This window comes from Pseudophryne corroboree, chromosome 7 (assembly GCF_028390025.1).
Source record: "Pseudophryne corroboree isolate aPseCor3 chromosome 7, aPseCor3.hap2, whole genome shotgun sequence".
NCBI lineage: Eukaryota > Metazoa > Chordata > Amphibia > Anura > Myobatrachidae > Pseudophryne > Pseudophryne corroboree.
Window position 1 is genome coordinate 448796406 of NC_086450.1, and position 27592 is coordinate 448823997.

Here is a 27592-nt window from a genome sequence, read left to right on the forward strand (position 1 = left end):
AAACACTGTATGGGGGTGAGCAGGGACTTGCTATGGGGAGTGAAGTAACACGGTATGGGGGGAGAGCAGGAACGTGCTACAGGGAATGAGGAAACACTATGGGGGAGAGCAGGGACTTGCTATGGGGAATGAGGAAACACTGTGGGGAAGAGCAGAGACTTGCTACGAGGAATGAGTAAACACTGTATGGGGGGGGAGAGCAGGGACGTGCTATGGGGAGTGAAGTAACACTGTATGGGGGGAGAGCAGGGACATGCTACAGGGAATGAGGAAACACTATGGGGGAGAGCAGGGACGTGCTACGAGGAATGAGTAAACACGGTATGGGGGGGGGAGCAGGGATGTGCTGTGGGGGGAGAGCAGTGACGTGCTACGGGGAAAGAGGAAACACGGTATGGTGGAGAGCAGGGACTTGCTACGGGGAATGAGGAAACACAGTATGGGGAATGAGAGCACACAGTATGGGGGAAAGAAGGGAAGTGCTACAGGGAATGACCAAACACTGTATGGGGGAGAGCAGGGACGTGCTACGGGAAATGAGAAAACACAGTATTGGGGAAGAGCAGGGACTTGCTATGAGGAATGAAGAAACACGGTATGGGGGGAGAGCAGGGATATGCTACGAGGAATGAGGAAACACAGTATGGGGCGAGAGCAGGGATGTGGTATGGGAAATGAGGAAACACAGTATGGGGGTAGAGCAGGGACGTGCTACGGGGAATGAGGAAACACAGTAAGGGGGTAGAGCAGGGACGTGCTACGGGGAATGAGGAAACACGGTATGGGGGAGAGCAGGGACGTGCTATGGGGAATGAGGAAACAGTATGGGGGTAGAGCAGGGACGTGCTACGGGGAATGAGGAAACACGGTATGGGGGGAGAGCAGGGACGTGCTATGGGGAATGAGGAAACACGGTATGGGGGGGAGAGCAGAGACGTGCTATGGGGAATGAGGAAACATGGTATGGGGGAGAGCAGGGACGTGCGACGGGGAATGAGAAAACACGGTATGGGGGGGAGAGCAGGGATAATGCTATGGGGAATGAGGAAACATGGTATGGGGGGACAGCAGGGACGTGCTATGGGAAATGAGGAAACACGGTATGGGGGGAGAGCAGGGACGTGCTATGGGGAATGAGGAAACAGTATGGGGGTGCGCAGGGACGTGCTTTGGGGAATGAGGAAACACAGTATGGGGGAGAGCAGGGACGTGCTATGGGGAATGAGGAAACATGGTATGGGGGTGCGCAGTGCTATGGGGAATGAGGAAACACGGTATGGGGGGAGAGCAGGGACGTGCTACGGGAAATGAGAAAACACAGTATGGGGGAGAGCATGGACGTACTATGGGGAATGAGGAAACATGGTATGGGGGAGAGCAGGGACGTACTATGGGGAATGAGGAAACACGGTATGGGGGAGAGCAGGGACGTGCTACAGGGAATGAGGAAACGCGGTATGGGGGAAAGAAGGGACGTGCTACAGGGAATGAGGAAACACGGTATGGGGGGAGAGCATGAACGCTATGGGGAATGAGGAAACACAGTATGGGGGGAGTGCAGGGACGTGCTGCAGGAAATGAGGAAACACTGTGTGGGGAAGAGCAGGGACGTCCTATGGGAAATGAGGAAACACAGTATGGGGGTAGAGCAGGGACGTGCTACGGGGAATGAGGAAACACAGTATGGGGGTAGAGCAGGGACGTGCTACGGGGAATGAGGAAACACGGTATGGGGGGAGAGCAGGGACGTGCTATGGGGAATGAGGAAACACGGTATGCGGGGGAGAGCAGGGACGTGCGACGGGGAATGAGAAAACACGGTATGGGGAGGAGAGCAGGGATAATGCTATGGGGAATGAGGAAACGCGGTATGGGGGACAGCAGGGACGTGCTATGGGAAATGAGGAAACACGGTATGGGGGGAGAGCAGGGACGTGCTATGGGGAATGAGGAAACAGTATGGGGGTGCGCAGGGACGTGCTTTGGGGAATGAGGAAACACAGTATGGGGGAGAGCAGGGACGTGCTACAGGGAATGAGGAAACAGTATGGGGGTGCGCAGGGACGTGCTATGGGGAATGAGGAAACACAGTATGGGGGAGAGCAGGGACGTGCTATGGGGAATGAGGAAACACAGTATGGGGGAGAGCAGGGACGTGCTATGGGGAATGAGGAAACAGTATGGGGGTGCGCAGGGACGTGCTATGGGGAATGAGGAAACGGTATGGGGGGAGAGCAGGGACGTGCTATGGGGAATGAGGAAACGGTATGGGGGAGAGCAGGGACGTGCTATGGGGAATGAGGAAACAGTATGGGGGTGCGCAGGGATGTGCTATGGGGAATGAGGAAACATGATATGGGGGGAGAGCAGGGACGTGCTATGGGGAATGAGGAAACACTATGGGGGAGAGCAGGGACTTGCTATGGGGAATGAGTATACACGGTATGGGGGGGGAGAGCAGGGACGTGCTACGGGGAAAGAGGAAACACGGTATGGTGGAGAGCAGGGACTTGCTACGGGGAATGAGGAAACACTGTATGGGGGAGAGCAGGGACTTGCTATGGGGAGTGAAGTAACACGGTATGGGGTGAGAGCAGGGACTTGCTTTGGGGAATGAGTAAACACGGTATGGGGGGGGAGAGCAGGGATGTGCTATGGGGGGAGAGCAGGGACGTGCTACGGGGAAAGAGGAAACATGGTATGGGGGGAGAGCAGGGACTTGCTACGGGGAATGAGGAAACACAGTATGGGGAATGAGAGCACACAGTATGGGGGAAAGAAGGGAAGTGCTACGGGGAATGACCAAACACTGTATGGGGGGAGAGCAGGGACGTGCTACGGGAAATGAGAAAACACAGTATGGGGGAAGAGCAGGGACTTGCTATGAGGAATGAAGAAACACGGTATCGGGGGAGAGCAGGGATATGCTACGAGGAATGAGGAAACACGGTATGGGGCGAGAGCAGGGATGTGGTATGGGAAATGAGGAAACACAGTATGGGGGTAGAGCAGGGACGTGCTACGGGGAATGAGGAAACACAGTATGGGGCGAGAGCAGGGATGTGGTATGGGAAATGAGGAAACACAGTATGGGGGGAGAGCGGGGACGTGCTACGGGAATGAGGAAACACGGTATGGGGGGAGAGCAGGGACGTGCTATGGGGAATGAGGAAACACGGTATGGGGGGGAGAGCAGGGACGTGCGACGGGGAATGAGAAAACACGGTATGGGGAGGAGAGCAGGGATAATGCTATGGGGAATGAGGAAACGCGGTATGGGGGACAGCAGGGACGTGCTATGGGAAATGAGGAAACACGGTATGGGGGGAGAGCAGGGACGTGCTATGGGGAATGAGGAAACCGTATGGGGGTGCGCAGGGACGTGCTTTGGGGAATGAGGAAACACAGTATGGGGGGAGAGCAGGGACGTACTACAGGGAATCAGGAAACATGGTATGGGGGAGAGCAGGGACGTGCTATGGGGAATGAGGAAACACAGTATGGGGGGAGAGCAGGGACGTGCTATGGGGAATGAGGATACACGGTATGGGGGAGAGCAGGGACGTGCTATGGGAAATGAGGAAACACGGTATGGGGGAGAGCAGGGACGTGCTACGGGGAATGAGGAAACACGGTATGGGGGGAGAGCAGGGACGTGCTACGGGGAATGAGGAAACACGGTATGGGGGAGAGCAGGGACGTGCTACGGGGAATGAGGAAACACGGTATAGGGGAGAGCATGGACAATGCTGCGGGGAATGAGGAAACACAGTATAGGGGAGAGCAGGGACTTGCTACGGGGAATGAGGAAACACTGTATGGGGGGAGAGCAGGGACGTGCTATGGGGAATGAGGAAACACGGTATTAGGGGAGAGCAGGGACGTGCTACGGGGAATGAGGAAACACAGTATAGGGGAGAGCATGGACAATGCTACAGGGAATGAGGAAACACAATCTAAATGTAGATAGTTGTATAGGGGAACATGGGGATAATACGTACATATTCAACAGGCTTTGTTGATGTGGGAAATGAGCCATAACTATATTAATTGTTACAGACCTTCTTTCATCACAGAAGCCATGGGCATGCCAGGTAGGTCACACTCCTCGGTTTTATGCTTGTCTCCTCTTTTTCTCTCTTGGAGCAAGGCTGTGTGACGCTGGACCTTTGGATTGCAGGTTGGGCTGGAGTTTGACACTTAAACTACTGTAGCTTTACATTCTGAACTCCTCCCCATGGAACTCCATCATGCCAGTGTTCTTTAGGTGCCTCAAGGAGTAGGGCACGCCTCTTATAGATTTTATGTTTTATTTGCAAATGAATTATTCTCACAGCTTGAGTGCAGTGGCTGCATTGAGCTGTTGTCGCCCTTCTGAGTGGAGGAGGTTCGCTGTCTACGGGGACCCCCACACCGCTCTCGTCTGTGACTTTAGTTTCTGTCTCACAATATGTTTGCCTTGCATCCGCTATACCAGGGTTTTTCACCGAGGTCATGTCTGTGATCACGAACTTACTGCCCAAAGAAGGTGTCAGAGTCGTACCTTATTTGGATGATCTGATCGTGAAGACTGATTTAGCTTTGCAGTTACAAAAGCACCTGAATCGCATGGTTCAAGTACTTCAATGCCTTGTTAACGCCCTCAGTTTCTGAAGGACACTTCTGTTCAGCAAGTTTTGTTGCCGGAGTCCAAAGCACAGATCCTGCAGAACATGATGGTACTGTCAGTGCCTCGTCCATCGATCTTGTTGTGCATGAACTGTTGGGCACGATGATTTCCACCTTTGAGACCTTTCAGTAAGCCAGGTTCCATTCACGGAATTCCAGTGGACAGTTCTCCAAAATTGGACAGGATGCTCAGCATCCCTCTCGTCTCACTTTCTTGTTTTGTCTGATAGTACTCTTCAATCTATTGGTGGCTGGTTTCCATTGATCTCCTCCAGGGACGATCCTTGGTCACTCCGGATTGGGTCTCGAGTCTCCTAAGATGGGATGCCCTAACATTACATCTTCAGCTCCCAGGCCTTTGGTCACTGTCTGAGATGGCTTTGCCGAACAGTGTGTTCGAGTGCCGAGCCATCTTTATAATTCTCTTAGAAGCCCTGTCTGTCCTGGTAGGCCAGTTCGTTTTCAGTCGGATAACGCCATGGTGGTGGCATATGTGTTAATCATCAGAGCAATACAAAAAGCGTGGCAGCTGCCTGAATCCTTTCCTGGGCGGAGACCTTTGTTCCGGCTCTCTCAACAGTGTTCAACCGGGAGTGGCAAATTGGAAAGCAAACTTCTTCAACAGATCCATGTTTGGTCTGTCAATCCAGAGGTCTCCTAACAGTTAGCAAGAAGGGCCTTCTGCAGGTAGATCTCATGGCCTCTCGACACTTGGTTCCACAGTTGTGTGAGATCCAGGGCCCTACTGGCTTTCCCAGTGGATGCCATGACTACTCCGTCGTTTATCAGTTTCCTTGGACCCAAATATTGCCTTGAGTATTCCAGCGCATCAAGGATCAATGGGTGACTGTAATCTTAGTGGCTCCAGACTTGCGCCACTGCGTGGCGCAGGTCGTGGTACGCCGACATTCTCAAAATGTTGCTAAGTCCTGGGTGGGGCCTTCCACTTCATACAGACCTACTACATCAAGGTCTGTTTCTACACAAGGACCTTCCTAGGGTGGTCTCAACTGCCTGCCATTTGAAAGCTAAAGGTTTTTTGCTCTCTGTAATCCGTACTATGCTGTGAGCATGGAACCTGTTTCGTCACGCAATTACCAGTATGAAAATGCTACACCATGTAATGTGAAAAGTGACTAGTTCACACTTCCAAGTTGCGCGCCTCTCATTTTTTTTCTGGCCTTACTTCTTGGGGGGGCTGGGGGGGTGTTGTAAACTGGTTTAGAGCTTTGTTCTTTGGAAGTGCAGATTTTGGCCCTGTCCATCGATTTCCAACAGTATTTGGCCCTTCTTCCAGAGGTCTGACCCATTTTACAGGGTGTGCTGCGTTTCCAACCACCGTTTCGTTTGCTGATGGCACAGAGGTATCTTCATCTAGTTCTGTCTGCTCTCAAACAAGCTCCATTTAACCCTTCACATTCAGCAGATCTTCAGTTTGTTACATGGAAACTGGTTTTCCTTATGGCTATTGCTTCAGCTCGGCGTGTTTCCAAGTTAGGGGCTTTGTCTTGCAAGCCACCCTCTCTCATCCGTGGCGATAAAGCAGTTCTCCGTACGCTTCCTTCAGCGACTTCCCGACTCCTATCCCCTGAAAAATGTTCTGCTTATTCTTTACGATGAACATAGACGTGGTTGGCCGGCTACAAAGCAGACCATTGAGTGTTGAATCTGCTCAGTCATCACTCGAGCCTATACTAGTGCAGGGCGACCAGCACCAGATTGAGTATCTGCATATTTAATTAAGGCGGTGGTGACTTCCTGGGCACGCACAACATGGGGCTTCTGCAGAACAGGTCTGTCATGCAGCTACGTGGTCTTCTGTACATGCAGTCTTACCCTTTTTTGCCTCCCGCAAAGCCCACTTTGGGTGTACAGTTCTACAGTCGGGCAACTTGACCCTCCCTCCCCCACCACCTCTCCTGGGGGCGGCTGTTGAACATCCCATGGCATACTTGTACTTGCCTACCCTCTTGGATCGGCTGGGAGGCTCCACAAAATCGGGTGGTGTACCCGGAAAGGTAGGCAAATTTCCTGGATCCTACCTCACCCCTGCAGCTGTCCTTCATAATGGGCAGTTTGGGGGAGTCCGATGACTAGATTTGCACTGAATCGTGTCATCGTAATTCCGCCCCTGCGATTCAGTGGTGGTAAGCAGAGCATTGAATAGCAGGGGGCGGGGCCATGTGTTCAAGCAACCATGCCCCTGTACCACCCACCTGTGGTTTTAGAGGTGTTTTTTTCTTCTCTGTAATGTACAGTGTGTGTGTATATGTGTATGTGTGTGTGTATATATATATATATATATATATATATACATACACACACACACACACACACACACACACACACACGTATACATACATATATACACACACATACCTTAATTATATATATATATATATATATATATATATATATATATATATATATAGAAAAAAGGGATTCAGGAGAATGCGCCCATAGTGTGTTTATTTTTAAAACATATCAATAGAACCAAAGTACAGGTATAGATGTAATAATACCTTTTTGGACCCACACTTTGGGCCAGTTTTTCTACGTATAAGAAAAATCCACAAGGCTGGTGCATCAACCGCTGTGTCCAGAAGCCGGGACCGTACACCGCGCTGCTTTCAGAAGCCCGTCCGGCCACCCGCAGTGATTACAGGGAGATGCAGAGACCGAGTAAGCGAGACGTCTAGCAAGCTCCGCCCCATCACGTTTCGTAAGCACTTCGTCAGGACACAGCGGTTGATGCACCAGCCTTGTGGATTTTTCTTATACGTATAAACTGGCCCAAAGTGTGGGTCCAAAAAGGTATTATTACATCTATACCTGTAATTTGGTTCTATTGATATGTTTTAAAAATAAATCGGATTTACACTATGGGCGCATTCTCCTGAATCCCTTTTTTCCAGAAATTTGCTCAAGGAGTCCTGAGTGTTTTGGAGAAGTGCAGCGGTGGTGGTTCACCAGTGTTAACAGCCAAGGTGTGGAATTACCTGTGGACTGCAAACCATTAATTAAAGACTGACCAGCGCACCTGTACACCGTTCGTTGCCCAATATATATATATATATATACAGGTTGAGTATCCCATATCCACATATTCCGAAATACGGAATATTCCGAAATACAGACTTTTTTGAGTGAGATAGTGAAACCTTTGTTTTTTGATGGCTCAATGTACACAATCTTTGTTTAATACACAAAGTTATTAAAAATATTGGGGCAGATGTATTAACCTGTAGAAGGCATAAGGAAGTGATAAACCAGTGATATGTGCAAGGTGATAAAGGCACCAGCCAATCAGATCCTAACTGTAAATTTACATATTGGACCTGATTGGTTTATGCCTTTATCACCTTGCACATATCACTGGTTTATCACTTCCTTATGCCTTCTCCAGGTTAATACATCTGCCCCATTGTATTAAATGACCTTCAGGCTGTGTGTATAAGTTGTATATGAAACATAAATGAATTGTGTGAATGTAGACACACTTTGTTTAATGCACAAAGTTATAAAAAATATTGTCTAAAATTACCTTCAGGCTGTGTGTATAATGTGTATATGTATCATAAATGCATTCTGTGCTTATATTTAGGTCCCATCACCATGATATCTCATTATAGTATGCAATTATTCCAAAATACGGAAAAATCCCATATCCAAAATACCTCTGGTCCCAAGCATATAAAATATGTGTGTGTATATCGCCTGGGTATGCATCGCGTCAGTGTGTACCCAGCTTGAGATGTATTTTCGGCAAAAGACGCCCAACGCTAACAGATTCTCGCGGGACCTGGCGCACAGAGAGGGGCTTGTTTGGCACGACTACAGCAGTGATACATGAAGACACATCTGACTCTGGATATTGTTTTCTGAGAGTCTATTGCTGCTTTCCATGGCTGACGGCTGAGATTTAGCTGGTTTTTCATCTCTTCATTTACTGTCAACACAATGAAGATAATGCGGAGCCTATGTACAAACATTGCTCTCCCTACAGAGGAATGTGGCCGGTTCAGACAGGGCAGTCTCCCAGAGGCGAAGCTTACAGACAATATAATGACCTTCTCATGTCTCTGGTTACAGATATTGGTCTCATGTGAGACTGTTCGCGATTATAGAATGCCGTTCACTGGGGCTAATTCAGACCTGATCGCTGCTGTGCGTTTTCACACAGCGGGCAATCAGGTCTGAAATGCGTATGCACTGCAATGCGTAGGAGCGATGGTCTGCAGTGCCGAGCAGCAATGGGATGGTGCGAAAAATCCGATCGCACGGGCGATCCAAGAATATGACAGGATGAGGGCGTTTGTGGGTGGCAACTGACCGTTTTCAGGGAGTGTCCGGAAAAACGCAGGAGGGATCCGCCGTTTTGTGGGTGGATTCTTGACGTCAGCTCCGGCCCCGATCATCGCAGCAGCTGATTTAGTCCTGGGCTGTGCAGAGACTGCTCAAACTTCTGTTTGTGCAGCTCTCCTGCACATGCGATCGCACACCTGCGCAGCGATTTCCCCCTCCCCCTGTAGGCGGCGACTACCTGATCGCAGGGATGCGAAAAACGCACCCTAGCAATCGGGTCTGAATTACCCCCACCGTCTGTGAATGAATACTCAAGATTGCATTCACGGTAAACGTATTCTGTCTTCTGATGTTTCCTGAACCTATCCAGTTACCTCTTCCTGAGAGATAGGCATCCAATGCAGGTTTTCTGGAGGTGATCATGGAACACACGGGACTTAGGGGTACATTTACTAAGCAGTGATAAGAGCAGAGGAGTGAGCCAGTGGAGCAGTTGCCCATGGCAACCAATCAGCACTGAAGTGACATCTATAATTTTGCATTCTATAAAATGGTACAGAGCTGCTGATTGGTTGATGGGGCAACTTCTCCACTGGCTCACTTCTCTTCTCTTATCACTGCTTAGTAAATGTCCCCCTTAATGTACAATTAGGAGCAAATACAACTAAGGGTGCAAATTTGCGCCTGAATAAAACATGATGCAACTTTGTGTGTATCCTGGCTGGGTAGCTTCATTTTACTCTGAGACTTACAGTTGAGCTAGGACACCCCTTAGATCATCATTGGTGGTGCAGTCATGCGTGTCTCCTGGTTGGTACCTCTGCAGAATTCTACCATGGCTGACACGACCATAATTTACAGTGATCCGTCCGGAGAGGGCTGTCGTGGGAACGTGCTTGGAATCTTCCTTTTCAGACTATTCTTTGTATCCCGACCGCTCTAGGGATGGTAGCTGGCATCCCAATGATGGGTTGTGCTTAGCGTGGCAGAGTAGCAGCAGAAGAATGGTAAAAGATTTTTCTGCCAATAGAAGAAAAAAAATAAAAAACCTAATAAAGATCTCCTCAATTTTACACACACACACACACACACACACACACACACACACACACACACACACACACACACACACACACACACACACACACACACACACACACACACACACACACACACACACACACACACACACACACACACACACACCCCCCCACCCACCCTAGCACTGTTTACTGGTCTCCCTGAAATAGGCCGGTAAATTTATTTTATTATGAAATCCCCCCGTATTGCTGTCTTTGAATGCAGGGCCCTAAAATCTCACTTATTCAGTGTTTTATTGATGATGTAGTTGACTGGCTGCGTTTTCCTATTGGGTTCGCTGGCCTGGATTATGAACCACTGCAGCGATGTCACTTGTTCCTTGTAAATTGATTGGTTACAGGGAATTGTGCGCTCAGCCCAGAAAATGTCTGCAGGGGATGTTGGCTCAGCCCAGAAAATGGCCGCATCAGTCTACAACTGTCACTTACTTAGTAACTCTTGTTCATTTAATGATAAAAGGGCAACGTATTACGCTGCCTCGTTTACCTCTCTGTAGACTCACCCGCCCTGTCCTCCATCTTACAGGAAGAAGAGTTCCAATGGCTTCTGAAGGAAGAGGTGCATTCTGTTTTGAAGCAGCTGAAGGATATCCTGAAGGTCAGTACATGACGCACTTTTTTTATTTTCTCTCACCGACCGATATAACATTTTAAAATACTAAGGTCCTGATCCCTGGTTGGATGCGGTGTCGATGTTACAGGCAAACGGCCGTTGTTTTACTTCTGCTGTGCGTCCGAATCAGCACGCGCATGCACCCGATTGTCGGTGCACAGAACCGTATATACCAGGCATGTCCAAACTGTGGCCTTCCAGCTGTTGTGAAACTACATATCCCAGCTTGCCTTGACACAGTTTTGCTGTCAAGGAATGCTAAAGCTGTGTCAGGGCATGCTGGGATGTGTAGTTTCTCAACAGCTGGAGGGCCGCAGTTTGGACATGCCTGGTATACACAGTCCAACAATCTTAGTGGGTGTTACTTCTCTGTAACGGGAAGCCGATACGGGTGTGACGCTGAAATCGGCTGAATTCATAGGGGAGATGTACTAAGCCTTGAAAAGTGATAAAGTGGAGAGCGATGAACTCCCAGTCAATCGGCTCCTAACTGCCATGTTACAGACAATGGGGTAAATGTATGAAGCAGTGACAAGCGTGGAGAAATGTGCCAGTGGAGAAGTGGCCCATGGCAACCAATCGGCTGCTCTGTATAATTTTATAGTATGCAAATTATAAATGTTACTTCAATGCTCACTTCTCCCCTCTTATCACTGCCTCATGTGTGTTTGAAAAGTGACAGTTGGAAGCTGATTGGCTGGGAGTTCATCACTCTCCACTTTATCACTTTTTAACACGAGACCTTACGCTGACTGAGAAACTCCACCTCAGAATTAGGCCCTAAGTGCCCAGCATCAAATGCAGAACTGGTTCGATATAATCGCCATCATAAGATTCCTTACATGACTGCACAGTTTAGGGCAATGAGTATTTGATGGTGATCCCAGCAGGGCTTAGACTAATCTCCATATAACACATGGCTAATAGCAAATTGCCCAGCAGTATGGTTTTAGACTGTAGGAGGAAACCTACACTGACATACAGAGAACACACACCTGTACAGATAGCGTCCTCCTGGTCAGGGTCTAACCCAAGCCCGCAGCGCTAACCGTTGTGATGCAACGTCTCAGATCTTTTCCTGCTGACCTGTGTGGGTGTAATAAATTTGTTCTGCCTTACACAGGAGGCTTCCCGTAGCTTCACCCTCCCCAGCGTAACAGCAGATGGCGCCACCAAGCAGGAGAACTTTGTCCTGGGAAGCTCCAGGTAAGTGTTGTATCCTGACAGAGGATCACTAACCTCCAGTTATTAAGTGCCTGCATGCAGGGACTAGTTTAATATTTTGCAGAAGTCTGACTAATGGTATATGCTATGTAAGGTGACTTAGGCTAGAACGTATCTTTTTATTTTGTTATTACATTTACAATCCCTATCCATAGCATTATCCATGAAAACTTGCACTAACCATTCTCTGATTTCACTTCCACTCTTGCCAAGTTGATCAAGAAATTGAATGTTCGTTTGTTGCTCTAATTCAAGCTCCATTCTTGTGACGTCACACCAAAACACACACAGACCATAATAGACACAACTCAGGAAGAGACTGCCGTAGATCAACAACAACACAGCTGTGAAACACTGATATGCCAACATCGTCAGACCATACTGAGGTTTCTAATCTAGTGCTGCCATGGCAAGCACATGGTGGCGAGCTCGCAACTTAATTGTCAAACCTTGTACACTGAATATCTGGCCAAGGCCCGTACACACTCCACTTTCTGGACCGACATAGCGCGTACAGCACACACTGTATTAGGAGCCGATCTGACTGGTGTTGGATTGACCATCGTGCCCTGGCGCAGTGTACACGCTAAAAAATTATCGGGCCAACCCAATATCTGTCAGGTCAGCAGTGGAACTGTACAGTGTGTACCCGGCGTAACTTGCACTACTTCCTCTTTATTAAACAGTTACTATGGACCTCATTCAGGTTTGATTGCAAATCGCAATCCAACTGCAAAAAATACGACGATGCGAACGTATGCGCAGGGCCCATCCTGCGCATGCGCCTGCATTTACTGCGGGTGACCTGCAGTAATGCGAACGCCTCTGCCTGATTGACAGACGTTCGCTTGGCGGGAGGGGGGGGGGGGGGGGGGCGGCAACGCCAAGACGGAGCATGGCGAGGGCTTCGAATGGGGGGCGTGGCGTGGGTGTGAACGGGGCGGCTGCATTGACGTCACACGCAGCCGCTCTGAACAAAAAGATGTCGGGCCTACTGCCGCCGCAATCAGGCTGCGCCGGCAGGAGCCATCCACAATTTCGGCGTGATCACAGTGGGTGGGGCTGCATGCTGGGCGCTCTTGCCCAGCATGCAAACAAAAGGATTGTGAATTCTGCTGTCTGAGCATGATATTGCCGGAAAAGCAGCCGGTACTTAATTACAAGTCACTAGACTAGAGGTCTTGTATCTGTAGCCGCTTATTAACCCTGACAGTGGCGGAAGTGTAGTAAAGTCAGCATTGCTTTGGTCTCTTAGAGTGAGTTTGGATAACCTTTAGCTATTGTCGCTTAACAGCAAAACATTCCAAAGTAATTAAGATGCAATGAGCCAAAAAAAGGATTAACGAAGGCTTACATGTCTGATACATTCGTCCCGTTAGCTACTGGGCCGTGTGGGCATTATACAAACCACATAAGTCTGCGCAATTACCGAACTGTGGACCGGTCCACAAAACCTGCCAGGTCTCTGTGCCAGAGAGAGTGAGTAGCCCTATTACTGTATCCCTGAGTATATAGTGCTTACACCCGTGGTTATACAGTCATATTATACAGCTATGATGAATGGGGTGGCATGCACTGACTCCCATCCTTTATTCTCCATTGGCAGCACAGATCCGGTGAAAGGAGAGCTGACGTTACAAGGAGACACCCTGTGCCAGGCCGTGAGTATCTACACCAGCGTATATAGGGGGTAATTCAGACCTGATCGCAGCAGCAAATTTGTGTAGCAGTTGGCCAAAACCATGTGCACTGCAGGTGGGGCAGATGTAACATGTGCAGAGAGAGTTAGATTTGGGTGGGGTGTGTTCAAACTGAAATCCAAATTGCTGTGTGAAAATAAAGCAGCCAGTATTTACCCTGCACAGAAACAATATAACCCACCCAAATCTAAAGGCCCGTATTCACGGGCAGATGTGGGGAGAGATGTGTGCTGAGCGAAGCGCTCAGCACAGTGCGATTTGTGCTGAGCGTGGGGGAACGGGGGCCGCTCATTTTACCCAGCGGGCAAGCGCATGGCCCAGCAACACATTGTAACTTGTTCTGAAGGGGAGCTGATCAAGCGGGCGACACAGACTTACTCAGGGAATGATGAGAAGCAGCGCGGGGGGAAATGAGGGGTAGAGGGTACTGGTAAAGGATAGGGCTAATTAAGGATGGAGTGAATGATGGGATAATGATGCAGAGTTTAGGGGTTAATTAGTGATGCAAGGGTTTAATGATGGAGGGGGATGTGTGGGGTAATTATAACAATGAAGGGGGTACAATGGTGATGAAGGGAGAATGCAGAGAGGAACATGAGACGGGAAGGACGTTGAGTGGGGTGTGGTAATGCTGAGAAGTGTGGGTGAGAGGGTGTGAGGTGGGGGGAGTGCTTGGCGGTGGGGAGCAGATGATAGAATATAATATCGACTATAAAAAGTAGGCTGACTCCTAGACTAAAAACCCATATTACCCCCCATATTACTTTGTTTCACAGCCATTTTCAATTAAGGACATTTCTCTTACGTCCTAGAGCAGGCATGTCCAAACTGCGGCCCTCCAGCTGTTGAGAAACTACACATCCCAGCATGCCCCGACACAGCTTTAGCATTCTCTGACAGCAAAACTGTGTCAGGGCATGCTGGGATATGTAGTTTCACAACAGCTGGAGGGCCGTAGTTTGGACATGCCTGTCTTAGAGGATGCTGGGGACTCCGTAAGGACCATGGGGTATAGATGGGCTCCGCAGGATACATGGGCACCTAAAAGAACTTTCTTGTATGGTGTGCACTGGCTCCTCCCTCTATGCCCCTCCTCCAGACCTCCGTTATATCTTGTGCCCAGAGGAGACTGGGTGCATTACAGGGAGCTCTCCTGAGTTTTCTGTAAAAATAATTTTGTTAGGTTTTTTATTTTCAGGGAGCTCTGCTGGCAACAGACTCCCTGCATCGTGGGACTGAGGGGAGAGAAGCAGACCCACTTCTTAAGAGTTAAGGGCTCTGCTTCTTAGGCTACTGGACACCATTAGCTCCAGAGGGAGTCGGAACACAGGTCTCACCCTGGGGTTCGTCCCGGAGCCGCGCCGCCATCCTCCTCACAGATGCCGGAAAAAAGAAGCCGGGTGAGTATGTCAGACATAAGAAGACATCAGGCGGCAGAAGACTTCAGATCTTCATGAGGTAAGCGTGCAGCAGGAAGCTGCGCGCCATTGCTCCCACACTTACACACACACATGGCACTGATGGGCGCAGGGGGGGCGCCCTGGGCAGCAATAAACCTCGTTTTAGGCAAAAAAGTATGTAGTTAGGCTGCGGAGGCAGTAAACTACGGATCCCCGCCATTTTTTTCAAATTCACGAGCGGGACCGAAGCCCGCTGCGCGAGGGGGCGGAGCTTGATCCCTCAGTACTAACCAGCGCCATGTTCTCCACAGAGGCTGCAGAGAACGCTGGCTCCCCGGACTCTCCCCTGCTGAGCATCAGAGGGCTGGAAAAAAGAGAGGGAGGCACATAATTAAGGCGCAGTGAGTGGGGAAATCTATATACATATTATAAAAGCGCTATCTGGGTTTTTTGTTTTTTTTCCCCTGGGTCAGTTGGCGCTGGTGTGTGCTGGCATACTCTCTCTCTGTCTCTCCAAAGGGCCTTCTTTGGGGAATTATCCCCTTATAGTTAATATCCCAGTGTGTGTGGGGTGTTGGTACGTGTGTCGGCATGTCTGAAACGGAAGGCTTATCCAAAGAGGAGGTCGAACAGATGAGTGGTGTGTCTGTCGGCGGTGCCGACTCAGGATTGGATGGATATGTGGCATATGTTAAATACTAGTGTAGCTTCACTGCATAAAAGACTGGACAAGCAGAGTCCAGTGCGTCGGCAGGTAATCAATCTACGGATTATATCGACTCACAGGACCCGTCGGGGTCTCAGAAACGTCCCTTCTCACAAATAAGGGACACAGATACCGACACGGACTCTGATTCCAGTGTCAACTATGATGAAGCAAGATTGCACCCCAGGGTGACAAAAAGTATTCAGTGCATGATTATTGCAATAAAAGATGTGCTACATATCACTGATGAGCCCTCGGTGCCCGACACGAGGATACACATGTTTAAGGGAAAGAAACAAGTTATAAACTTTCCTCCTTCCCATGAAATTAATGAGTTATGTGAAAAAGCATGGCAAACTCCAGATAAGAAACTGCGGATTCCCAAAAGGGTTCTTATGGCATACCCTTTCCCTACACAGGACAGGGTACGTTGGGAATCCTCTCCCACAGTGGACAAAGCCTTAACACGCCTTTCCAAGAAGGTGGCGCTACCGTCCCCTGACACAGTGGCCCTCAAGGATCCTGCGGACCGCAGGCAAGAGACTACACTAAAGTCTATCTACACTCATACTGGTACTTTGCTTAGACCGGCAATTGCGTCGGCATGGGTATGTAGTGCAGTAGCAGCTTGGACGGATACACTGTCAGCTGACCTTGATACCCTAGATAGGGATACAATTTTGTTAACATTAGCTCATATTAAGGACGCAGTCTTATATATGAGGGACGCTCAGAGACATTGGTTTACTGGGTTCAAGAGCCAATGCTATGGCTATTTCGGCAAGAAGAGCCTTATGGATCCGCCAATGCAGACTCAAAAAGGCATATGGAGGTTTTACCTTACAAAGGTGATGTATTGTTTGGGGACGGCCTTGCGGACCTGATCTCTACAGCTACCGCGGGTAAGTCGACTTTTTTACCTTTTGTTCCCCAACAGCAAAAGAAACCCACACAATATCAGATGCAGTCCTTTCGGCCGCATAGATCCAGAAGAGGTCGGGGCTCCTCTTTCCTCGCCAGAGGTAAGGGTAGAGGCAAGAGGACACCTGCTGCGGCTGGTTCCCAAGAGCAGAAGTCCTCCCCGGCTTCCGCTAAGTCTATCGCATAACGCTGGGGCTCCCCTGCGGGAGTCCGCACAGGTGGGGGCACGCCTTCGACTATTCAACCAAGTCTGGGTTCAGTCAGACGTGGACCCTTGGGTGATAGAAATAGTCTCCCAGGTCTACAAGCTGGAATTCGAAGAGGTGCCCCCACGCCGATTTTTCAAGTCGGCCTTACCAGCTTCTACCCCAGAGCGGGAAGTAGTGCTAGCTGCAATTCAAATGCTGTGTCAACAGCGAGTGATTATCAGGGTTCCCCTGAGCCAACAGGGAAAAGGGTTTTATTCAACCCTATTTGTGGTTCCGAAGCCGGATGGTTCGGTAAGGCCCATTTTAAACCTAAAATCCCTGAACCTGTACCTGAAAAGATTCAAATTCAAGATGGAATCGCTCCGAGCGGTGATAGCCTGCCTGGAAGGGGGGATTTTATGGTGTCACTGGAGATAAAGGATGCTTACCTTCATGTCCCCATATATCCCTCTCATCAGGACTACCTGAGATTCGCGGTACAGGATTGTCATTATCAGTTTCAGACGTTGCTGTTTGGGCTGTCCACGGCCCCGAGGATTTTCACCAAGATAATGGCGGAAATGATGGTGATCCTGCGCAAGCGAGGAGTCACAATTGTCCCATACTTGGACGACCTCCTGATAAAAGCGAGATCAAGAGAGCAATTACTGGAGAACGTGTAGCGCTCTGAGAGTGCTTCAACAACATGGGTGGATTCTCAATCTACCAAAGTCACAGTTGGTTTCGACAACTTGACTACCGTTCCTAGGCATGATACTTGACACGGAACAAAAGAAAGTTTTCCTCCCGTTGGAAAAAGTCCAGGACCTCCAGAACATGGTCCGAGAACTACTAAAGCCGAAAAGAGTGTCAGTTCATCCATGCACTCGGGTTCTGGGGAAAATGGTGGCAACTTACGAGGCCATTCCCTTCGGCAGGTTCCATGCAAGGACGTTTCAATGGGATCTTCTGGACAAATGGTCCGGGTCCCATCTACAATTACATCAAAAAATAACACTGTCCCCCAGGGCCAGGGTGTCTCTTCTATGGTGGCTACAAAGTGCTCACCTTCTAGAGCAGTGATTCTCAACCTGTTTTTACTCGCGGCACACCGAACAATATTTTAAAATTGCCAAGGCACACCATCCTTTCCCCACAGAAAAAAAACAAAAAACACACATTGGCCCTCATAGTAAAAAAAAATCCACACATACATTGGCCTACACAGAAAAAACAATCACATTGCTCCCCACATAAATCATGTTGCTCCCTATATAAATCATATTGCTCTCCACATGAATTATTCACATTGTTCCCCCCATAAATTCTATTGTTCCCCACAGGTAGAAGAAAAAACCCAAATATTAGCCCCGACCGGTCAGCTGTCCTCCTCCCTGTCCCTCAGTGGTGGGGGTTGTTCATAGTGGAGTGCTGCGAATACTGAGCAGTGGGCGGTCGGGCAGGTGTGGATGTGGGTGGGCAAGGAAAGCTGTGTATGCAGGCAGGAACTGGAAGATGTGTATACAGACGGGTGGGCTGGGTGGATGGTGAGACATGGCGGCCGTGACCTATGATATCACACTGCCGCATCTTCAAGGCATACATCACGGCCAGAGCACGACTGATCCACTAAGAAGAGCCCAGGCCAACAGTTCACTCTGAAGGTGCAGGAAGCTGCTCTGGCTCCACGGCACACCTTGTAACTGGTCGCGGCACACTGGTGTGCCACTGCACACTGGTTGAAAAAGCCTGTTCTAGAGGGTCGCAGGTTCTGCATTCAGGACTGGATCCTGGTAACCATGGACGCGAGCCTCCGAGAATGGGGAGCAGTCACCCAAGGAAGAAATTTTCAGGGACTATGGTCAGACCAGGAGTCCTGTCTACACATCAACGTGTTGGAGCTAAGGGCCATATACAACGGCCTTCGACAAGCGGAGAATCTTCTTTGCAACCTACCGGTTCTGATTCAATCAGACAATGGCCCTCATTCCGAGTTGATCGGTCGCAAGGCGAATTTAGCAGAGTTACACACGCTAAGCCGCCGCCTACTGGGAGTGAATCTTAGCTTCTTAAAATTGCGACCGATGTATTCGCAATATTGCGATTACTAACTACTTAGCAGTTTCAGAGTAGCTCCAGACTTACTCTGCCTGTGCGATCAGTTCAGTGCTTGTCGTTCCTGGTTGACGTCACAAACACAGCCAGCGTTCGCCCAGGCACTCCCACCGTTTCCCCGGCCACTCCTGCGTTTTTTCCGGAAACGGTAGCGTTTTCAGCCACACGCCCCTGAAACGCCGTGTTTCCGCCCAGTAACACCCATTTCCTGTCAATCACATTACGATCGCCGGAGCGAAGAAAAAGCCGTGAGTAAAAATACTATCTTCATAGTAAAGTTACTTGGCGCAGTCGCAGTGCGAACATTGCGCATGCGTACTAAGCGGATTTTCACTGCGATGCGATGAAAAATACCGAGCGAACAACTCGGAATGAGGGCCAATGTCACAGCAGTAGCTCATGTGAACCGCCAAGGCGGGACAAGAAGCAGAGTCGCGATGGCGGAAGCCACCAGGATTCTTCTGTGGGCGGAAAATCACGTAAGCACTCTGTCAGCTGTCTTCATTCCGGGAATGGACAACTGGGAAGCAGACTTCCTCAGCAGACCCGATCTCCATTCAGGAGAGTGGGGACTTCATCAAGAAGTCTTTGCAGAGATAACGGGTCTCTGGGGAGTTCCTCAAATAGACATGATGGCGTCACGCCTCAACAAGAAGCTTTGGAGGTATTGTGCCAGGTCCCGGGACCCTCGGGCAATAGCATTAGACGCTCTGGTAACGCCATGGGTGTTCCATTCGGTATATGTGTTTCCTCCGCTTCCTCTCATCACAAAAGTGTTGAGGATCATAAGACGAAAAAGAGTACAGACAATACTCATTGTTCCAGACTGGCCTCGAAGGGCCTGGTGCTCAGATCTTCAGGAGATGCTCACAGAAGATCCTTGGCCTCTTCCTCTAAGAGAGGACCTGTTACAGCAGGGGCTCTGTCTGTTCCAAGACTTACCGCGGTTACGTTTGACGGCATGGCAGTTGAACGCCGGATCCTAGCGGAGAAGGGTATTCCGGAGGAGGTCATACCTACTCTAATAAAGGCTAGGAAGGAGGTGACGTCAAAACATTATCACCGTATCTGGCGGAAATATGTCTCTTGGTGTGAAACCAAGAATGCTGCTACGGGAGATTTCCATCTGGGTCGTTTTCTCCACTTCCTACAGACAGGAGTGGATATGGGCCTAAAGTTAGGCTCTGTTAAAGTACAGATTTCGGCTGTGTCAATGTTCTTTCAGAAGGAATTGGCTTTTCTTCCAGAAGTCCAGACTTTTGTAAAAGGAGTACTGCACATCCAGCCTCCTTTTGTGCCCCCAGTGGCACCATGGGACCTGAACGTGGTGTTGCAGTTCCTTAAATCACACTGGTTTGAACCCCTTAAAACGGTGGAGTTAAAATTTCTCACCTGGAAGGTGGTCATGTTGTTAGCCTTGGCATCTGCGAGGCGTGTGTCAGAATTGGCGGCCTTGTCTTACAAGAGCCCTTACTTGATTTTTCATGTGGATAGAGCAGAATTGAGGACTCGTCCTCAATTTTTACCCAAGGTGGTGTCTTCATTTCATATGAACCAACCTATAGTGGTGCCTGTGGCTACGAGTGACTTGGAGGATTCCATGTCCCTGGATGTAGTCAGGGCCTTAAAAATGTATGTAGCCAGGATGGCTAGAATTAGGAAAACAGATGCATTGTTTGTCCTGTATGCTGCCAACAAGATTGGCGCGCCTGCTTCGAAGCAGACTATTGCTCGCTGGCTCTGTAACACGATTCAGCAGGCTTATGTTACGGCTGGATTGCCGTTACCGCATTCAGTAAAGGCCCATTCCACTAGGAAGGTGGGCTCTTCTTGGGCGGCTGCCCGGGGCGTCTCGGCATTACAGCTTTGCCGAGCAGCAACTTGGTCGGGGTCAAACACTTTTGCTAAATTCTACAAGTTTGATACCCTGGCTGATGAGGACCTAGCATTTGCTCAGTCGGTACTGCAGAGTCATCCGCACTCTCCCGCCCGATTGGGAGCTTTGGTATAAACCCCATGGTCCTTACGGAGTCCCCAGCATCCTCTAGGATGTAAGAGAAAATAAGATTTCTCTAACGTCCTAGTGGATGCTGGGAACTCCGTAAGGACCATGGGGGATTAGCGGGCTCCGAAGGAGGCTGGGCACTCTAGAAAGATCTTAGACTACCTGGTGTGCACTGGCTCCTCCCACTATGACCCTCCTCCAAGCCTCAGTTAGATTTCGTGCCCGGCCGAGGTTGGATGCACACTAGGGGCTCTCCTGAGCTCTTAGAAAGTTATAGTCTTAGAATTTGTTCTTTTCAGTGAGACCTGCTGGCAACAGGCTCACTGCAGCGAGGGACTAAGGGGAGAAGAAGCGAACTCGCCTGCTTGCAGCCGGATTGGGCTTCTTAGGCTACTGGACACCATTAGCTCCAGAGGGATCGACCGCAGGCCCAGCCTTGATGTTCGGTCCCGGAGCCGCGCCGCCGTCCCCCTTACAGAGCCAGAAGCAGGAAGATGGTCCGGAAAATCGGCGGCATGAAGACGTCCTGTCTTCACCAAGGTAGCGCACAGCACTGCAGCTGTGCGCCATTGCTCCTCATACACACTTCACACTCCGGTCACTGAGGGTGCAGAGCGCTGGGGGGGGGCGCTCTGAGGCAGCAATAAAAACACCTTGGCTGGCTAAAATACCTCAATATATAGCCCCTGGGGCTATATATGAGGTAAATACCCCTGCCAGAATCCCAAAATAAGCGGGAGAATAGGCCGCGAAAAAGGGGCGGAGCCTATCTCCTCAGCACACTGGCGCCATTTTTCCCTCACAGCTCGGCTGGAAGGAAGCTCCCTGGCTCTTCCCTGCATTTCTACAATACAGTAAGAGGGAAAAAGAGAGGGGGGGCACTAAATTGGCATTGTATACAGTATAAGCAGCTATTAGGGACATAACTCAGTTAGTCCCTGTATATATATAGCGCTCTGGTGTGTGCTGGCATACTCTTACTCTGTCCCCCCAAAGGGCTTTTGTGGGTCCTGTCCTCTATTTGAGCATTCCCTGTGTGTGTGGAGTGTGTCGGTACGGCTGTGTCGACATGTTTGAGGAGGATAATGATGTGGAGGGAGAGCAGATGCCTTTAGCAGAGATGTCACCCCCTGCGGGGCAGACACCTGAGTGGATGGTATTATGGCAAGAAATGAGTGCACGTATAGACTCCATACATAAAAAATTTGACGACATGCCGACTGTGGGACAGCCGAGTCTTCAGCTCGTGCCGGTCCAAGGGTCTCAAAAGTCATCAGGGGCTCTAAAACGCCCGTTATCTCAGGTGGCACAAGTAGATGTCGACACGGATACTGACGCCAGTGTCGACGACGATGAGTCAAATTTAATGCCCGTTAAGGCCATTCGCTGCATGATTGAGGCAATGAAAGAGGTGTTAAATATTTCTGATTTACATCCAGGTACCACAAAAAAGGGTATTATGTTTGGGGAGAAAAAACTACCTGTAGTTTTTCCCCCGTCAGATGAATTAAATGAAGTGTGTGAAGAAGCGTGGGCTTCCCCTGATAAGAAATTGGTGATTCCTAAGAAATTACTAATGGCGTTCCCTTTCCCGCCAGAGGATAGGTTACGTTGGGAAACACCCCCGAGGGTGGATAAAGCGCTCACACGTTTGTCAAAAAAGGTGGCACTACCGTCCCAGGATACGGCCGCCCTTAAGGAACCTGCTGATAGAAGGCAGGAGGCGATCCTGAAGTCTGTATATACACACTCAGGCATTATACTCAGACCAGCAATTGCGTCAGCATGGATGTGCAGTGCTGCCGCTGCATGGTCAGATAACCTGTCAGAAAATATTGACACACTAGACAGAGACACGATCCTGTTAACAATTGACCATATAAAAGACTCAGTCTTATACATGAGAGATGCACAGAGGGAAATCTGCCGGCTGGCATCTAAAGTAAGTGCACTATCTATCTCTGCTAGGAGATGTTTATGGACTCGCCAGTGGACTGGAGATGCAGATTCCAAAAGGCACATGGAAGTTTTGCCTTATAAAGGGGAGGAATTATTTGGGGATGGTCTCTCCGACCTAGTTTCCACAGCAACGTCTGGGAAGTCAGCATTTTTACCCCATGTCCCCTCGCAGCCTAAGAAGGCGCCATTTTATCAGGTTCAGTCCTTTCGATCCCAGAAAAATAAGCGGGGAAAAGGAGGGTCTTTTCTGTCAAGAGGCAGAGGCAGGGGAAAAAGGCTGCAGCAAACAGCAGGTTCCCAGGAACAAAAGTCCTCCCCCGCTTCCTCTTCCAAGTCCGCCGCATGACGGTGGGGCTTCACAAGCGGAGCCGGGTACGGTGGGGGCCCGCCTCAGGAATTTCAGCGATCAGTGGGTTCGCTCACAGGTGGATCCCTGGATCCTTCAAATAGTATCTCAAGGATACAGGCTGGAATTCGAGGCGATTCCACCCCGCCGTTTCCTAAAATCCGCCTTGCCGATTGCTCCCTCAGACAGGGAGGCAGTGCTAGCGGCAATTCACAAGCTGTATTCCCAGCAGGTGATAATCAAGGTACCCCTACTCCAACAAGGCCGGGGTTACTATTCCACACTATTTGTGGTACCGAAACCGGACGGTTCGGTGAGACCCATTCTAAATTTGAAGTCCTTGAACACATACATAAAAAAATTCAAGTTCAAGATGGAATCGCTCAGGGCGGTTATTGCAAGCCTGGACGAGGGGGATTACATGGTATCCCTGGACATCAAGGATGCTTACCTACATGTCCCCATTTACAATTCTCACCAGGAGTACCTCAGATTTGTGGTACAGGATTGCCATTACCAATTCCAGACGCTGCCGTTTGGACTCTCCACGGCACCGAGGGTATTTACCAAGGTTATGGCGGAAATGATGATACTCCTTCGAAAAAAGGGAGTTTTAATTATCCCATACTTGGACGATCTCCTAATAAAGGCACGATCCAAGGAACAGTTGTTAGTGGGAGTAGCACTATCTCAGGAAGTGCTGAGCCAGCACGGTTGGATTCTGAATATCCCAAAGTCACAGCTGGTCCCCACGACACGTCTAATGTTCCTGGGAATGATTCTGGACACGGCCCAGAAAAAAGTGTTTCTCCCGGAGGAGAAAGCCAGGGAGTTGTCTTCTCTAGTCAGAGACCTCCTAAAACCAAAACAGGTATCGGTGCATCACTGCACGCGAGTCCTGGGAAAGATGGTAGCTTCCTACGAAGCAATTCCATTCGGCAGGTTCCATGCCAGAATCTTTCAGTGGAACCTGTTGGACAAGTGGTCCGGATCGCATCTTCAGATGCATCGTTTAATAACCCTGTCTCCACGAACCAGGGTGTCTCTTCTGTGGTGGCTGAACAGTGCGCATCTTCTGGAGGGCCGCAGATTCGGCATACAGGACTGGGTCCTGGTGACCACGGATGCCAGCCTACGAGGCTGGGGGGCAGTCACAAAGGGAAGAAATTTCCAGGGACTATGGTCAAGTCAGGAGACTGCCCTTCACATAAATATTCTGGAACTAAGGGCCATTTACAATGCCCTAAATCAAGCAAAATCCCTGCTCCTACACCAGCCGGTGCTGATCCAGTCAGACAACATCACGGCAGTCGCCCATGTGCATCGACAGGGCGGCACAAGAAGCAGGACGGCGATGGCAGAAGCCACAAAAATTCTCCGATGGGCGGAGAATCATGTACTAGCACTGTCAGCAGTGTTCATCCCGGGAGTGGACAACTGGGAAGCAGACTTTCTCAGCAGGCACGACCTCCACCCGGGAGAGTGGGGACTTCATCCAGAAGTCTTCCAAATGATTGTAAATCAATGGGGTCGTCCACAGGTGGACATGATGGCGTCCCGCATAAACAAAAAACTAGAGAAGTATTGCGCCAGGTCAAGAGACCCTCAGGCGATAGCGGTGGACGCCCTAGTGACACCGTGGGTGTACCGGTCAGTGTATGTGTTCCCTCCTCTACCTCTCATACCAAAGGTACTGAGAATAATAAGAAAGCGAGGAGTAAACACAATTCTCGTGGTTCCGGATTGGCCAAGAAGAGCGTGGTACCCGGAACTTCAAGAGATGATCTCAGAGGACCCTTGGTCCCTGCCGCTCAGACAGGACCTGCTACAGCAGGGCCCCTGTCTGTTCCAAGACTTACCGCGGCTGCGTTTGACGGCATGGCGGTTGAACGCCGGATCCTGAAGGAAAAGGGCATTCCGGAGGAAGTCATTCCTACGCTTATTAAAGCCAGGAAAGATGTTACGGCAAAACATTATCACCGCATATGGCGGAAATATGTTGCATGGTGCGAGGCCAAAAAGGCCCCAACAGAGGAATTTCAACTAGGTCGATTTCTGCATTTCCTGCAAGCAGGAGTGAATATGGGCCTAAAACTAGGCTCCATTAAAGTACAGATCTCGGCTCTGTCGATTTTCTTTCAAATGGAACTAGCTTCAGTACCTGAAGTTCAGACGTTTGTGAAAGGAGTGCTGCATATTCAGCCCCCATTTGTGCCTCCTGTGGCACCGTGGGATCTCAACGTGATGTTGAATTTCTTGAAATCACATTGGTTTGAGCCACTAAAAACCGTGGATCTGAAATATCTCACGTGGAAAGTGGTCATGTTATTGGCCCTGGCATCAGCCAGGCGAGTGTCAGAATTGGCGGCTTTATCATGTAAAAGCCCTTATCTGGTTTTTCATATGGATAGGGCAGAATTGAGGACTCGTCCCCAGTTTCTCCCTAAGGTGGTGTCAGCGTTTCACCTGAACCAGCCTATTGTGGTGCCTGCGGCTACTAAGGATTTGGAGGACTCCAAGTTGCTAGACGTTGTCAGGGCCCTGAAAATATATGTTTCCAGGACGGCTGGAGTCAGAAAATCTGACTCGCTGTTTATCCTATATGCACCCAACAAGCTGGGTGCTCCTGCTTCTAAGCAGACTATTGCTCGTTGGATTTGTAGTACAATTCAGCTTGCACATACTGTGGCAGGCCTGCCACAGCCTAAATCTGTCAATGCCCATTCCACAAGGAAGGTGGGCTCATCTTGGGCGGCTGCCCGAGGGGTCTCGGCTTTACAACTTTGCCGAGCAGCTACTTGGTCAGGGGCAAACACGTTTGCAAAATTCTATAAATTTGATACCCTGGCTGAGGAGGACCTGGAGTTCTCTCATTCGGTGCTGCAGAGTCATCCGCACTCTCCCGCCCGTTTGGGAGCTTTGGTATAATCCCCATGGTCCTTACGGAGTTCCCAGCATCCACTAGGACGTTAGAGAAAATAAGAATTTACTTACCGGTAATTCTCTTTCTCGTAGTCCGTAGTGGATGCTGGGCGCCCATCCCAAGTGCGGTCTATCTGCAATACTTGTACATAGTTATTGTTAACTAAATCGGGTTATTGTTGAGCCATCTGTTGAGAGGCTCTATCGTTTCATGCTGTTAACTGTGTTTTCATATCACGAGTTGTTCGGTGTGATTGGTGTGGCTGGTATGAGTCTTACCCGGGATTCAAAATCCTTCCTTATTGTGTACGCTCGTCCGGGCACAGTACCTAACTGAGGCTTGGAGGAGGGTCATAGTGGGAGGAGCCAGTGCACACCAGGTAGTCTAAGATCTTTCTAGAGTGCCCAGCCTCCTTCGGAGCCCGCTAATCCCCCATGGTCCTTACGGAGTTCCCAGCATCCACTACGGACTACGAGAAAGAGAATTACCGGTAAGTAAATTCTTATTTCTCTATCGTCCTAGTGGATGCTGGGGTTCCTGAAAGGACCATGGGGGGATAGCGGCTCCGCAGGAGACAGGGCACAAAAAGTAAAGCTTTAGGATCAGGTGGTGTGCACTGGCTCCTCCCCCTATGACCCTCCTCCAAGCCAGTTAGATTTTTGTGCCCGGCCGAGAAGGGTGCAATCTAGGTGGCTCTCCTAAAGAGCTGCTTAGGAAAGTTTAGCTTAGGTTTTTTATTTTACAGTGAGTCCTGCTGGCAACAGGATCACTGCAACGAGGGACTTAGGGGAGAAGAAGTGAACTCACCTGCGTGCAGGATGGATTGGCTTCTTGGCTACTGGACATCAGCTCCAGAGGGACGATCACAGGTACAGCCTGGATGGTCACCGGAGCCTTGCCGCCGGCCCCCTTGCAGATGCTGAAGTAAGAAGAGGTCCAGAATCGGCGGCAGAAGACTCCTCAGTCTTCTAAAGGTAGCGCACAGCACTGCAGCTGTGCGCCATTTTCCTCTCAGCACACTTCACACGGCAGTCACTGAGGGTGCAGGGCGCTGGGAGGGGGGCGCCCTGGGAGGCAAATGAATACCTATTTTGGCTAAAAATACCTCACATATAGCCTCCGGAGGCTATATGGAGATATTTAACCCCTGCCAGAATCCGTTAAGAGCGGGAGACGAGGCCGCCGAAAAAGGGGCGGGGCCTATCTCCTCAGCACACAGCGCCATTTTCCCTCACAGAAAGGCTGGAGGGAAGGCTCCCAGGCTCTCCCCTGCACTGCACTACAGAAACAGGGTTAAAACAGAGAGGGGGGGCACTAATTTGGCGATATGCTTATATATATATTAAGATGCTATAAGGGAAAACACTTATATAAGGTTGTCCCTATATAATTATAGCGTTTTGGTGTGTGCTGGCAAAC

At 49.7% G+C, this 27592-nt stretch overlaps 1 protein-coding gene and 1 long non-coding RNA gene across 5 annotated transcripts in view; one reads left to right on the forward strand and one right to left on the reverse strand.

The window, feature by feature from the left end:
* ROGDI (rogdi atypical leucine zipper) overlaps positions 1 to 27592 on the forward strand; it is a 134763-nt gene that overhangs the window by 62421 nt on the left and 44750 nt on the right. For 3 of the 4 annotated variants that reach the window (XM_063935044.1, XM_063935042.1, XM_063935043.1), the window contains exons 2-4: positions 10600 to 10671; positions 11810 to 11892; positions 13517 to 13571. In XM_063935044.1, the coding sequence (XP_063791114.1) occupies positions 10600 to 10671; positions 11810 to 11892; positions 13517 to 13571 (210 nt within the window). Of the gene's footprint in view, positions 1 to 10599; positions 10672 to 11809; positions 11893 to 13516; positions 13572 to 27592 lie in introns of those variants that run through there. The other variant, XM_063935045.1, reaches the window with a different exon arrangement.
* LOC134945627 (uncharacterized) lies at positions 9679 to 12180 on the reverse strand. Its single transcript, XR_010182134.1, has 2 exons — positions 12092 to 12180; positions 9679 to 9993 (listed from the first exon to the last, which is right to left on the reverse strand). It is a non-coding gene; the product is annotated as an uncharacterized LOC134945627 (long non-coding RNA).